At 50.7% G+C, this 12,602-nt stretch overlaps 1 protein-coding gene and 1 long non-coding RNA gene across 2 annotated transcripts in view; one reads left to right on the top strand and one right to left on the bottom strand.

Moving 5' to 3' along the window:
• Positions 1–688: 688 nt before the first annotated feature.
• LOC111942357 (uncharacterized) lies at positions 689–4,975 on the bottom strand. Its single transcript, XR_002870516.2, has 2 exons — positions 3,808–4,975; positions 689–2,088 (listed from the first exon to the last, which is right to left on the bottom strand). It is a non-coding gene; the product is annotated as an uncharacterized LOC111942357 (long non-coding RNA).
• A 300-nt stretch (positions 4,976–5,275) lies between these two features.
• Positions 5,276–12,602, top strand: part of CHSY1 (chondroitin sulfate synthase 1) — a 74,553-nt gene continuing 67,226 nt past the window's right edge. The window contains exon 1 of the mRNA XM_086848834.1: positions 5,276–5,547. Within this exon, the coding sequence (XP_086704960.1) occupies positions 5,276–5,547 (272 nt within the window). The remainder of the gene's footprint in view (positions 5,548–12,602) is intronic.

Consider the following 12,602-nt stretch of genomic DNA (forward strand, 5'->3'; position numbering starts at 1 on the left):
TTGTACAGCTAAAATGTGGCACCTTGTCAGGGACCAGTTTAGCCACAAGTGGGGTTCAGAGTGTTTCTGTCCGCGCTGTAGCTGAACAGTGAAACTGCAATTTCCAGCTGTAAAAAGAGCTGGTCTAGACTTGGATGGGCTGAAGCTTTGGGTTTTTAATTTATTTTTTTTTTCCTCTCCCTCCTGTGTGGAATGAGAGCTTGGCTTGTGGAACAGCTCTGCAACCACAAAGGAAAAGCACACAGCTGCTGGCTGGGTGGTGTCCTGGCCCGGCTGCACCATTGTAGCTGATTTTGTGAGAGCTTCCAGGGCAGCCTGACACACACCCTGCCCATATTCCCAGCTCCAGAGCCAGTGACTTCAAAAACTTCTGTTTTTTTCATGAGAAACCAATGTCTTCAGTGGAATAGGTGCCCTCAGCTCAGCTTCGGTGCGGAAAATACACATTTCTTGTTGAAGATTTCTGTGGCAAGGTGCTGGCAGGGAGGCAGGTGCTGTTCTCATGTATTTATTGCTGTGATTTTATTTTGAAGTGCACACCTGCTAAAAAGCACTTTCAGCACAGAGCAAGATCACTGGTAAATTTACAATTTGACTCCTCCCTCTCCCATAGCTTCTTTCTGTGTGGTTGTTACTGAGCTGAGCTTCTGAGCTGGTTCTGTGGGTAAAAGTCGTGGAGGGAGGCAAGGAAGAGAAATTAGAAAATTTTATTTAAAGAGAACAGAAGGGAAATGGATACCCTGAAATACCTGGCATTTAAGTCTAGTTCTAGTGCCCTGCATTAAAATGGGGAGTTACTGTAAGCTTGGCCTAAAAGCTGCACTTTGAAGAAACCAAAACATCAAGTTGTACAGCTTTACTTTATCACATACTGGGAGGGGGGCAACACTACCTGTGAATTCCATTTCTTAGGCAATGTAATTGCCACTTCTTTAGGTGTTCTGCTTTTCAGGCTATGACATCTTGCTGCTCTCTTTTTCCATACACATTCTGGGCTTTTCCAGCGCTTTCTTGACTCAGGTGTGGCAGCAATGCATCAGTTCAGAAATGCATCAGTCCCCTCCACAAAGCTCGAGAGCCTTGCTACAGCCCGCAGTGCTGCTGCCATCACCGGGGAGATGAGACCCGGAGGTCGGGCAGGTCCCTGAGGAGCTGCCTGGGGAGCAGGAGGGTTTTCCATGGCACTGGCAGCTCTCCCGGCCGGGAAGGCGAGGCGGCTGCACTGCGGGGCCGGGCCGGGCGATGGCAATGTCGGGCCGGCTGGCGGGGAGCGGGGACAGCGCTGCTCTCCCTCGAGCGGGCACTTGGAGTCATCCCGCTGGGAAAAGCTTGGGACTGGGCCGGGGCACGATCGGAATAGGACGGGGAGGGGAAAAAAAAGTGGGTGCTGGAGCTGAGAAAGGAGTTTCTGCATCATTTGGGAAAATGCAGCGGTGCTGGAAATACTGTGACAGAGATAAATGCTACTGGTTGCCCAGTGAGATTTTTTCCACTGTGAGTCTGTTACATTGAATATATGAAATATGCTCATTTTCCAGTGCCTGGGCAGTTTTTAAAGTATAAGTTTGAGTATTGGAACATTCCTAATTAAAGTTTCTGGAGCATTTGGGGAGTGGTGCACTTCTGTAGCTATTATTTTAAAATGTGGTCAAGAATCTATCTTGTAGAAGGTACATCCTGCAAGTATTGGAGTGGGATTGCTGGAGATCAAAATCAGTGGGAAAAAGTAGTAATAATGCAACACAGTCCTTCTTTCCTCTACAGGGCAAAGTCTCCTATGTGGAAGAAACCTTCTTCATTTGGTATTCAAGTTCTTTATTCCAAAAGGATGACATTTATTCTGTATGCACACACACACACACAGAGGCAGCTCAAGGACTTGGCTTTTTCATTGTTTAAAAATAGGATTACTGTTTGGTTAATCTGATTATGAATCTAAACTATGTGGGCCTGTCAAGTGGGCTCTCACCGGCTGGTCTGGGTGCTAATCTCGCTAGAGGGAGTGGGATGGGAGCGTGGAGATGAGCACACACCACGTGCATCCTCTGCAGATTTTGGAGAGCCCTTGGAATACTTCCTCCAGCCATCCTACAAGGAGTTGAAAAGATGCTGCATAAAAATGCGTTTATGCTTGCAGACTGTGTTACAAAAGAAAAATATCACGTCTTTGAATATATAGGAACCATGATGTATAGTGACAGCTATTGAGACCAAGAGCTGTATTAATAGGGAATGGCACTTAAATATGATTATGCAGTATGACCTTTTGCTGCCATCCAGATTAAAAATACACTCTAGGCAGGTAACAGTGTTATAATTCCACTGGAAGAACTAAGCCATGCTTTTCAAGTTTCTCTAAATCTGCTTTTTTCCTTTTTATTTTTCCCAGCAGCTGCTCTGTGCAAGAAGAGGGGAGGGGGCAGAAGCAGTAAAAGGGGCATGTGTGTGCCTAGCACTTTAGAACATTAGTTTGGCACAATAAATGACATAAAGGGAGGCATGTGGATGTGCTGTGGGAGTTGTGTGAGCATTGCAGCATTCCCAGGTGGCACCCCCTCTTCACAGCTGGACATCTCAGCCTTACAGCCAGGGGTGTGACCTCGTACAAAACCTGACCGTGCCTCCTCTCCGGGACAAATCCTGACACCAGGAAAGCTCCCCTTCCTCCTCCTGCCCCTTCCCAAGCATTCTCTGACCGTCCCTGCACGTGCTGAGCTCCAGGACCATGATTGCCCTGGAGGTGCAGGGAGGTGGGAACATGCCCAGGAGAGTTCTGTGCTGAGGAGATCCATCAGGGGCATGTGCTGCTCTGCTTCATCATTTCCATGTGTGCTGAAGTTGCACGGAGTTCTCAGTTCTAATGACTAACTTCTTTTCTTTGTGGGAAGAAGCCAACTGACAGCTCCTCAGCCCCAACCCAAACCTTTCTCTGTTTTATTGCCTTTTAACCACGCTAGCTCTGCCTTTTCCTGTAATTCATAGGCCACAGTGGCTTTCCCTTGAATCAGGAGATTTTTACAGCTGATTTGGAGCAGGCAGAGAGTAATCTCATTCCTGCTCATGGACTTGCCACATGTGCTTCTCCTGGAAAGGAGTGGCCTTGCTTTGTTTTTAGCTTGAATGTCTCTTGGTGTCGTGTATTTCAGGACCTGATGATCAGGCTTGTGGGGAGAGGAGAAAAGCAGAGTTTAATGAAGAACCTTTTTTAAGCACAGTAAAAGATCCACGTGTGCAGAATGGCACGGGCTGAGGATAACCACAGACTTCATGGAAAGGATCAGTGCACCAGTAGTTAGAAATAATTGTGAAGCATTGCAAACCTTGGGAAGTAGAAAGAAATGACAGTGGTGGCTGGGGAGGGGATGCAAAGGACAGTCCAGCTGGCTTTTGCCAAGCAATGGTGTTCCTGCCCTTCCTGGCTTTGCCTGTCTTGTTTGTACTCCAGTTGGGACTGTTCTTCCTTTCTCTCTCTTTCACCATTTAGTTCTCCTCTTCACACAAACACCTCTCACTCAAAACATCTCTGTTCTGCCCATGGGCAAACAAAAGGAGACGTCCTGCTTTTCTTTCCCGTTCACTGTTTGTATTTCTTATCTAATTTCTATTTGTAATCAATTTTATTGTTGTTTAATACCATAAATCCTGGTGGCACTTTCCTTGTGTTATTTGTGTTCCTGACATCACAAATCCATCTGTGCTGACCTCGGTATGAGGATTGCACCATCAGAAGAGCAATAAACCCCAAACAAAAGCGTTTTTTTCAAGACATGTCATCGAGCTCATTAGATAAGCAGATTGTGTCATTACCTGCTCAATCCCAGAGGCGAGACAGTTACTTGTGATCATAAAAAATCTGTCATGTCTCTTTGGCTTATTTCTGTAGAGTATTAATGTGGTGCGACATCCTCTTTTGCAATGGTTCTTGCTCAAGAGGTTGCTGCCGTTACACCAAGACTTTCTTCTTCCCAGCTCGTTGTGGATGACATCATGATATAAATAAAATTTAAAATGGAAAAGACTGGCAATTGGAAAGGCTGAAGTGTGCAGGAAATGGAGGAAGCCACAGTGATAAGCAGGAGGTCAGCGGGTTGTACTTGATAAGTTTCTTCTGTTCAGACTGGATGGTTTTTTTCCTGTGAAATGTGAGGGGTTTGTGGCTGCTGCATTTGAAGCTGGATTGCTCTGTTGATGAAATGCACGTGGAGAGTCAGTGTGGACAAAGGAAAAAGAAATCTTCACACAATACATAAAAAGTCTTCAATCTGTTGAGCGCTCACTGTAGCCTGCAGATGGAAACAGACTGACCTATTTCTGGTTGGTTTAATTAGCAAGGTGGGAAAAACCAGAGAGTGCCTGTGCCTTGGCTCCCTGTCACTACAGCATGTGCTGCACAAATGCACCAGTGCCAGGCAAACAGGGCTGCAAGGCTGCTCCTCACTGCCTGCATCCCCGCGGTCTCTTGGGCAGCAGGGACCCGACCTGGTGCCTATCCTGGATCTGTGTCCCAGTGTCTTCCCACCCTAGTCTGAAGGGCTGGACTCCCAGTTCTGGCCCCTGTGCCAGGGTTCTGCCATGGGGTCTGGTGCAGGGTGCTGGGATGCCTGTCCTGGGGTTATGTCCAGGCTCTCAGTCCCTGTACCCAGAGCTGAGCATCCACATTCTCTTGGCCTCCTGCCCCTCTTGGTCTGGACAGCTGGGCTGAGTTTCTGGCGTTCCAGTTCTGAGGTGCCAGTGTGGGATGCCGGCCCGGAGTCGCTGTCCCCTGTGTGGAATGCCTGCTTAAGGTTCCTGTCACAGAACCACCGACCGCTTTGTGTCGGAAGGGCCCTTAACGCTCATCTCATTCCAGCCCCGCGTCCTGGGCAGCAGGGACACCTTCCCACAGACCAGGCTGCTCCAAGCCCCGTCCAACCTGGCCTGGAACGCTTCCAGAGACGGGGCGGGCCGTGCAGCGGTGCCGCTCCGGGGCGGTGCTGAGGGAGCTGGCTCCCGTCCCGGGCCCTCACCGCGGCTCCCGGTGCCCCCTCCCCACGGCCGCGTCCCGGGGGCCGCAGCGGGGCCCTCACGGCGGCGGCTCCGGCACGGCCGGGCGGGGCCGGGGCAGCGCGGCGGGGCCGCACACGGCGCCTGTGCCGAGGGGCAGGGCCGGGGAGGCGGGCGGCCCCCCGCTCCCCTCCCTCCGCTTCCCGTCCCTGCCCCTTCCCCCATGGCGGCGCTGGGCGCCTCGGCGCGGCTGGCGGCGGCGGCGGCGCTGTGAGCAGCGGGCCGGGCGGGCATGGCGGGCCGCGGCCGCCGCGCCTGGCTCAGCGTCCTGCTGGGGCTGGTGCTGGGCTTCGTGCTCGCATCGCGCCTCGTCCTGCCCCGCGCCTCCGAGCTGGCGGCGGCGGCGCGGCCCCACCGAGCCCGCCCGCAGGGCTGCCGCCCGCCGCCCGCCGCCGCCGCCGCCGCCCCGCCGCGCCGCCCCGGCCCGCCGGCACAGAGCTTCCTCTTCGTGGGGGTCATGACGGCGCAGAAGTACCTGCGGAGCCGCGCCGTGGCCGCGCACCGGTGAGGGGCAGGGGCCGGCGGGGATGGGGGGGCCGGTGGGCTGCGTTGGGCTGGGGTCTGGGATGGGCTCGGGGTCGGTTCGGGTGGGCTTGACTCGTCTCAGCTCGGTTCGGTCCCATTCAGCCGCGCTAGGCTTGGCTCGGTTCGGTCCCATTCAGTCGAGCCGGGTTTGGCTCGGTTCGGTCCCATTCAGCCGAGCCGGGCTTGGCTCGGTTCGGTCCCATTCAGCCGCGCTAGGCTTGGCTCGGTTCGGTCCCGTTCAGCCGGACTCAGGCCGGTCCCCCCGGGGTAAAAGCGCCCGGCCCGGGATGCCCTTACAGCCGGGATGCTCCCGCCGGCCCCGGGCGCCGCTCGCCCTTCCCCGGGGCAGGTGCGAGCGAGCCTCGGGGCACGCTGAGCCCCAGCGCTGCTCGCTCCGAGCCGGGCTCGCTGGGGAGCCCCGGGCGCTCTCCGGGCGGGCGGAGGGAGGAGCGGAGCCCCGAGCGCGGCTCCGCTGCCCGGGCAGCTCGGCAGACACGCGAGGGCTCGAGCGAGTCGCGTTCCGCTCCCGCAGGGTCTGGCTCAGCCGGGTTCCGCCTGGCAGGTGGCCCCAGTGACCTTGTCTGGGGGTCAGGCAGCCCCGGCGGTGCGAGGGGACACTGCCTGCCCGTCAGCCACCGGAGTGTGTCCCTCGGTGCCTCTGCCTTGGGCGCTGCTGCGCCGCGCTGTGCGGACCTTGGCTGCTGCTTGCGGAGCCAGCTGACAGCCTGATGGTAACTGGGATAAAGTTTGGAGACCGCTGGAATCCCCTGGATAGGGAAGCAAAGACCACTGTGCCAAGCCGAAAGCGTGTGCTTGGGAAGGAGACCCAGAAAAAGCATCTGGGAATGGAGCAGAACCCACCTGGGCTCCCTGCAGCTGCTGCTGAGGCTGGAGCAGGTAGTGAAACAGCTCGGATGAGGAGAGGCAGCCTGGGTGAAACTCTCCATGCTTCAGACTGGTTGAGCTGATGCAGGAACCAAGGTCTCTGAGCTGTGTTTGTTCCCTGAGCACACCTAATTTTGGAGCAGTCTTGGTGCTTTGCACTGTGTGCTGCTCGCCGTGGTCCCCAGGTGCAGCTGGGTATGGCCGTGTGTGCCAGGGGCTAACGGGAATTCTGTCCAAAGCCTCGGCAGCATCAGGATAATCATCTCTTCTGGGAGAGATGTGTCTGTGGCTTTGGTGAAAGCCTGTGCTCTGCTGAAATGTGCTGGGATGTGCTCGTGGCTCCGGTGTGTGTGCAGGCAGTGCTGGGAGGCTGCACGGGAAATCGGAAAGAGTTAAGAGCTAAAATGTCAGCTAAAATACCCCAGCTCTGGTTCATCCAGCATCCTCAGAGGAGCAGCCAGAAGCTCTGGGGCAAATCTTTAATAAAACATCCCCTTTAGTCTTGTGCTAGAACAAACCCTTCTCCATGTCCTGCCTGCCCTGGCTGAAAAGTGCTCGGCCCCATTGGCCGGTAAGAGCAGGATGGCAAAACTGTGTATGATGGGCCATGATACCATCATTCCCAGCTCAGCTCTGGTTTCAGGATATCTGTCTTTATATCAGCATCAAATTAATAAAGCAGTAAAATTGCTTTGTTTGGGCAATCTGAGGCATATTGTCCACCAGCAATGGTTTTAATGGAAACTTAATTCCTTCTTCCAGCAGTAGACCTGTAATTAAGTTACAGAGAGTGCATGATTGATGCTTTGAAATGGGTGAAGGAATCCGTATCTTCAGGGTTATGTTCTCCTTCACCATGTGGGATGGAGCATTTTGGATTGCAAATCTCACGGGCTGTGTAATTTAGATTTAGATGCAGAGAGGCTGTAGTCACGTTGGGACATCACGTAACAGGTTTTATGGCAGAATAGTTTGTCCAGCATCCATCAGATTTTGCGTCAAGAATTTGGAAAAGGGGAATTTATCACTGTATTGTCCAGAGTGTTCTTTGGGGAGGAATTCACTTTGCTGGTGTGGGAAGGATTCCTGTCCCTGGTTTTGTCTCATCTGCTCGCACAAAACAATGGCTAAAGATGCAATTTAACAAATTCAGCTAATGGAATTGGGCTCCTTCAGCCCTTAGATGGAGATCTGAGTATGGCTTTTTACTGCACTGCTATTTTGGTTTAACCTCTAGAGATGATGTCTGTTCTTGGAAGAGACGGATAAAGAGACTCTTAGTAGGGCTAAATGCGTTTTTCTCACCTCCGTTGGTGAAAGAAATGAGCTAATGTCCTGGTGACAGGAAGACATCTTTGGGGGAAGATGGGGAGGGGGGAAGAGGAAGACAAACCTGAAATCTTAAATGGCTTTTGATTGCCATGAAGTACTCAAGCAGACAATTGCTGGGATTACTACATTGACAAAGCATCCTGGTGAGCTGAATCGCTGGCACAGCCAGTGAAATGGGAAGCTGCTAGCAAGGCATTCCCGGGGTGGCAGCGTGTGCAGAGCCTTGATACCACTCTGAAAGGAATTAGGGATTCAGAGGCTGAATACCTCCAAATTGCTGTGGCTCAAAGGCCATTTACAGACACAGCTAAAAGGGACCGGAGCGGAAAGCATTTGCTGATCCTGGCTGCTGTGAATCCAGATAGGGTCTAACAAGAGGGGAAGCAATCCACATCCTGAACATCAGTCATGAGCAAAATGACCACTGCAAGGCAAAACAGGCCTGCTGGATTTTCGGGAGCCGCCGGCTCTTTGTAACAGGCGTGGATTTGTAGTCTGTGAGGCAGAGAATAAGCTTTAGATCCACAGGTTTTGGGAGGGCGGATTTGCAGCCTCAGCAGTGATGGGATCTGACAGCCAGGTTAGCAGAGCTTCCCTTCCAGGAGGCTGGTGAAGCGCAGCAGCAGAACCACGGTGTCACTTGGAATGACAAGGAATAGTCGGGAAAAGAGCTGGGCAGGAAGGAGTTAAAGGGATGGCTGGGGTTCAGGGAAAGTGCAACAATATGTGCTGATGGTTTTGCAGTTGAGGGGAGTTGTCCTAAAAGAGCTACAGGAAGAAGAGGATGGGAATAAGCAGTCTCCCAGAAGATTCAAGTCTGTTGTCTCAGGAACAGAAATATCAGGCAGTTAACCCATTTTATTTTTTCTTCCGTTTGCATAGCAACTAGATTTCCTGGGAAACGTGGCAGGAGAGCGGTGTGAACGCAGTTAATAGCGAGATGTCAGCGGCTGGCCCTTGGCAGCATCTCTGCAGCAGCACAGCCGCAGCACTCCTCGCTTTGGGACGGTCCCCACGGCACCGTCGAGTGCCACGAGGACCATGAGTGATGCCCAGGCTGGTGCTCAGCCATCCCTGTCCTGTGCAGAGGGATGCCCTTCCGAGGCTCCATTTCGAACATGCTGCCTCTGTTGGTGGTGGCTCCCAGGGATCTGCACTGGAATCCAGATACTGAGTGCTCGGGAGAGCTCCTGAAAGGCAGCCAGAAGGATTTGGGTGGGGTGTAAGGGAGTTTGTGTTATCTGTCCAAATCTGCACTTACACCTTGTTGTGGCGCTCCTAAATTCCCATCTGGATCTCTTGGGGGGGTTTGGCCCGTTCTGGTTGCTGGTGAGGGGATGTGATGGGTTGTGGAGCTGCTGCCTCTTGGGAGGGGACCCTGTGAAGTGACTTTGAATATCGTGTTTTACTTCATGTGTGAATGCTACCACAGTATTGCAGTAGTGAGAGCTCGGTGTCCTGCTCAGGTACCCTCCTCCAGAAACACGATGTACTTGGGATTTCTGACCAGTAACCTAAAATTTGTGAGGATGTTTAAGGAACAATATGAAAGGAACACAGTGAGAGGAGCTGTCACTGATACAGTGGGGGTAAAACAAAGTCACCTAAACCCTTCAAAATATCCATGTGGCCCAAAACTCTGAGGCACTTGGGCTTTGATCTTAGCCTGACCCACTGACTGTCTGTGCCTGTGGGTGATGGATCCACTTCTGTCCCTGTGTCCACAAGGAAGGTGGATAAATATGCATGGACAAAAAATTGGCATCACTTAAAATCAGAGGAGTTTAACTCAAAGGACTCAAAGAGCTATGAAAGCTGCTTGGGTTCTCCATTAAAGCAATCCTGCAAAAACCTGAAAGGAACTTTTTCCTCAAAATTTGAATTCTGTAATGCAGATCTTAGTGGCAGAGATCTGGGAATATAAAAAACAGGGGTTTTTTTTGTGACCTCCCATGCTGGTTATCTGCAATTCCACGTGCAGGAGCAGCGTGCTGGTTTCCATGCTCGGTTCTCCTGCCTAAGCTGTGTTTCCTTGCTTCCCCTGTAACAAATGTTGTTGGAAGAATGGGACCTTGAAGAACAGTTATGCCAAACTAGCCCTAATTCAGCATGGAATTTAGCTGCATTCGAGACATCAGTCTTTTGTGTCTGTTGTCTTGCTGAGTTCTTCACAAATTATGATTTTCTTCAGCGTAATTATACAAGATGACTATTTCTCAAAACTTTAAATGATTTCTCTGATCTCCTCTGAGGGAACTTCCTGAGCTGCAGACAAAAACCAAATACATTTTTTGTCGTAGTCTTCAGCTTGGGTTTCTACAAAGGGAGCACTGTCTGCAGAACGCCACTGACTGTGCTTCTGCCGAGTCTGCAGAGCTGATAACAAAGCAAGATCATACAAATAAATAATAAATACTGGAAACTGAAGATAAAACATTCCAGATCTGTGCTACTCCTGCTGCAAGCTGTGCTTTCAAGCTTTATTTTAAATGAAGAAATAACTTCTGACAGCATTTCATTACTACAGTTGTGGTCACTTTTTTAAAAATACTGGGGTTTTTTTTAGCACTCTTGGTGCACACAAGGTTTTCTGTATTTCATGAGTACCTGGGAGCCAGCTGGGATAAAATATTTTTACTCAGTTTGCTTGTGACTTGCTTAGCCTAGGGTACAGGTAGGATATCCAGTGTGCAAAATGGGTGAGGAAGGGACAGTAAAATTGATTTGGTAAGCACCAATACTGGAGCATTACAGGACTCATGTCCTCTGCTTAGAGCTTTTTTTCCTGAGGAAGCATGACTTATTTTGTTTGTGTTTGTTTAATTTTCACTTTGATTTCCTTGTCAACACAGTCTTCTGGTTTGTGGAGTTCTGTGCCCTGTGTACTGAAAGAAACCAGGTCACACAGCATCGTGCAGGTTTTTTTACCTCCTGGGGAGGGAAATAGAGAGCCTTGCTGTCCTGATTCATGCACATCCTCCTGCTTAAGCAGCAGATTCAGATTACACGGGGGAGATAAGGTTGGGATGTGTCAGGGTTTTTAAATGACCAGTTCAGTACAGTATCAGTTGTATTCACAAGCTGATATTTCTCTCTGGACAGAGTCGAAATGGCTTTGACCGAAGCCCTCAGTGATCCATCACTGCAGCCCAGGTGGTCTCTGCAGGTGCAGATACAGGAGTCTGGTGGCAGAAATGTTGTGTCAGTGTGTCCTTTAAACAGCTAAGGTGACCTGGTGGTGAGGAGGAAGGAGGATATCAAATTTAAATTAAAAATATTTTTCTTGGGTTTTTTTTTATTATTACCAAACATACAATTCTTTTGCAAATACAACCTGCAGGTCTTACATTGGAGAAACCTTGACCAGGAAAGTGGTGTCAGCTGGTGGAAGGGGGTGTTGGTGGGGCCACAGAGCTGGGGAGGTGTTGAGGCAGGAGCTCTGTGCTCAGCAGCTGAAGGGTCAGGTTGCTGCCCATAACCTGACAAGACAAGGTAAACTACAGTGGATGTGGGAGGATTGGCAAAAAAATGTAGGCTTTACATACTAAATTACAGAATTGCTAGTGATGGAGCCAAGTCTGGTTATTTGCAGCACTGGATAAAAAAGTTAAAAGCAGCTTTGATCAGAATTAATCCCTGCATTTATCAGTCCTTAGTTCTGCTGATAACTGGGGTCAGAAAAACCTACTTACAGTTCACCTCACCCTCTGTGGTTTGGCTTCTCTGGCCGAGTGCAACAGCGCGTTTCCTGAGCAAAGTGTTCTCCCTGGGTTGTGTCCCCAAAAACGGCCGCAGCTCGCTGTGGCTTCGAGGTGAGGAGCAGCCCGTGGAGAGCCCATTGTCTCAGCCTCACACTGCTGACACAGACACTCAGGCTGCTTTTCCATGTTCGTCCCTTTGGGTTCAAGCAATCGTTAAAGCCACGGTCACAAGTGACGTGTTGAGTTGTCTCATCCTGGAAGTTGTGTTGTTGCAGGAGGTGAACAAAGGCTCAGTCAGGCTGTGCTGGTGCACGGTCCATGTGGTTGACATGAGATCCCGAGGCTGGAGTAATGTTGTGGTGCTGACCCAGCTTCACACACAGGTCCTTGGGATGTGGATGTTGTTAGGGCACGGTCTTGCTGTCCCCATTGTGTTCTTCACACAGGAATGTCTCTGTTTTACCCCAAAAATGGCTCATATGGGAAGATGGGCTCAAACTGGCTTTGAGATGAGGGGTGTAGGGACTGGGAATCAAGCATGCCAGGGTTTATGGATGTGCATGCATTTTGTTCCCTTTCTGTTGAATGGGAGCTCTTCTCTTGACAGTAATCAGTGATTCTTGAGGTGAGGGTACCTGTTTGGAGAGCAGGGAGTGAATTTAAACTGGGAATCAACAGAAGGGCTTGACTGCTTCCAGAAAGGAGCTAAAGCTTGCAGTGATAGAAGACATCCTATGTTGTCCATAGATTAAAGGCAGATCTTTCAGGGTATGAAGAGCAAGTCTGAAAATACATTGTTTGCTTTTGAATAAAAAAGTAAATAAACAGAAATTTCCATAAGACTTTAGCTCATAACTTCAACCTGGCGGTTGTCTGGTGGTCCTGGGTCCACCCAAAGCTGTGTCTCAGTGGATGAGATGAGCTGCATTTCTCAGTAACTCCTTCTGTCCTTTCTTTCTGTGACACTAAAATTTAAATGCATCTTCAGTGAAGAAAAGTGTTTTGAGCTTAGACTGGGAGTTGATATGGGGAGCACTGTGGGTGATTTTGTATCTGGAGTGTGGGTGTCAGAAAATAAACAGCAGAACTTTCTGAATAGTGAAAGTTCAGGATGTG

This window comes from Cyanistes caeruleus, chromosome 13, assembly GCF_971803275.1.
Source record: "Cyanistes caeruleus chromosome 13, bCyaCae1.hap1.1, whole genome shotgun sequence".
Taxonomy (NCBI): Eukaryota; Metazoa; Chordata; class Aves; order Passeriformes; family Paridae; genus Cyanistes; species Cyanistes caeruleus.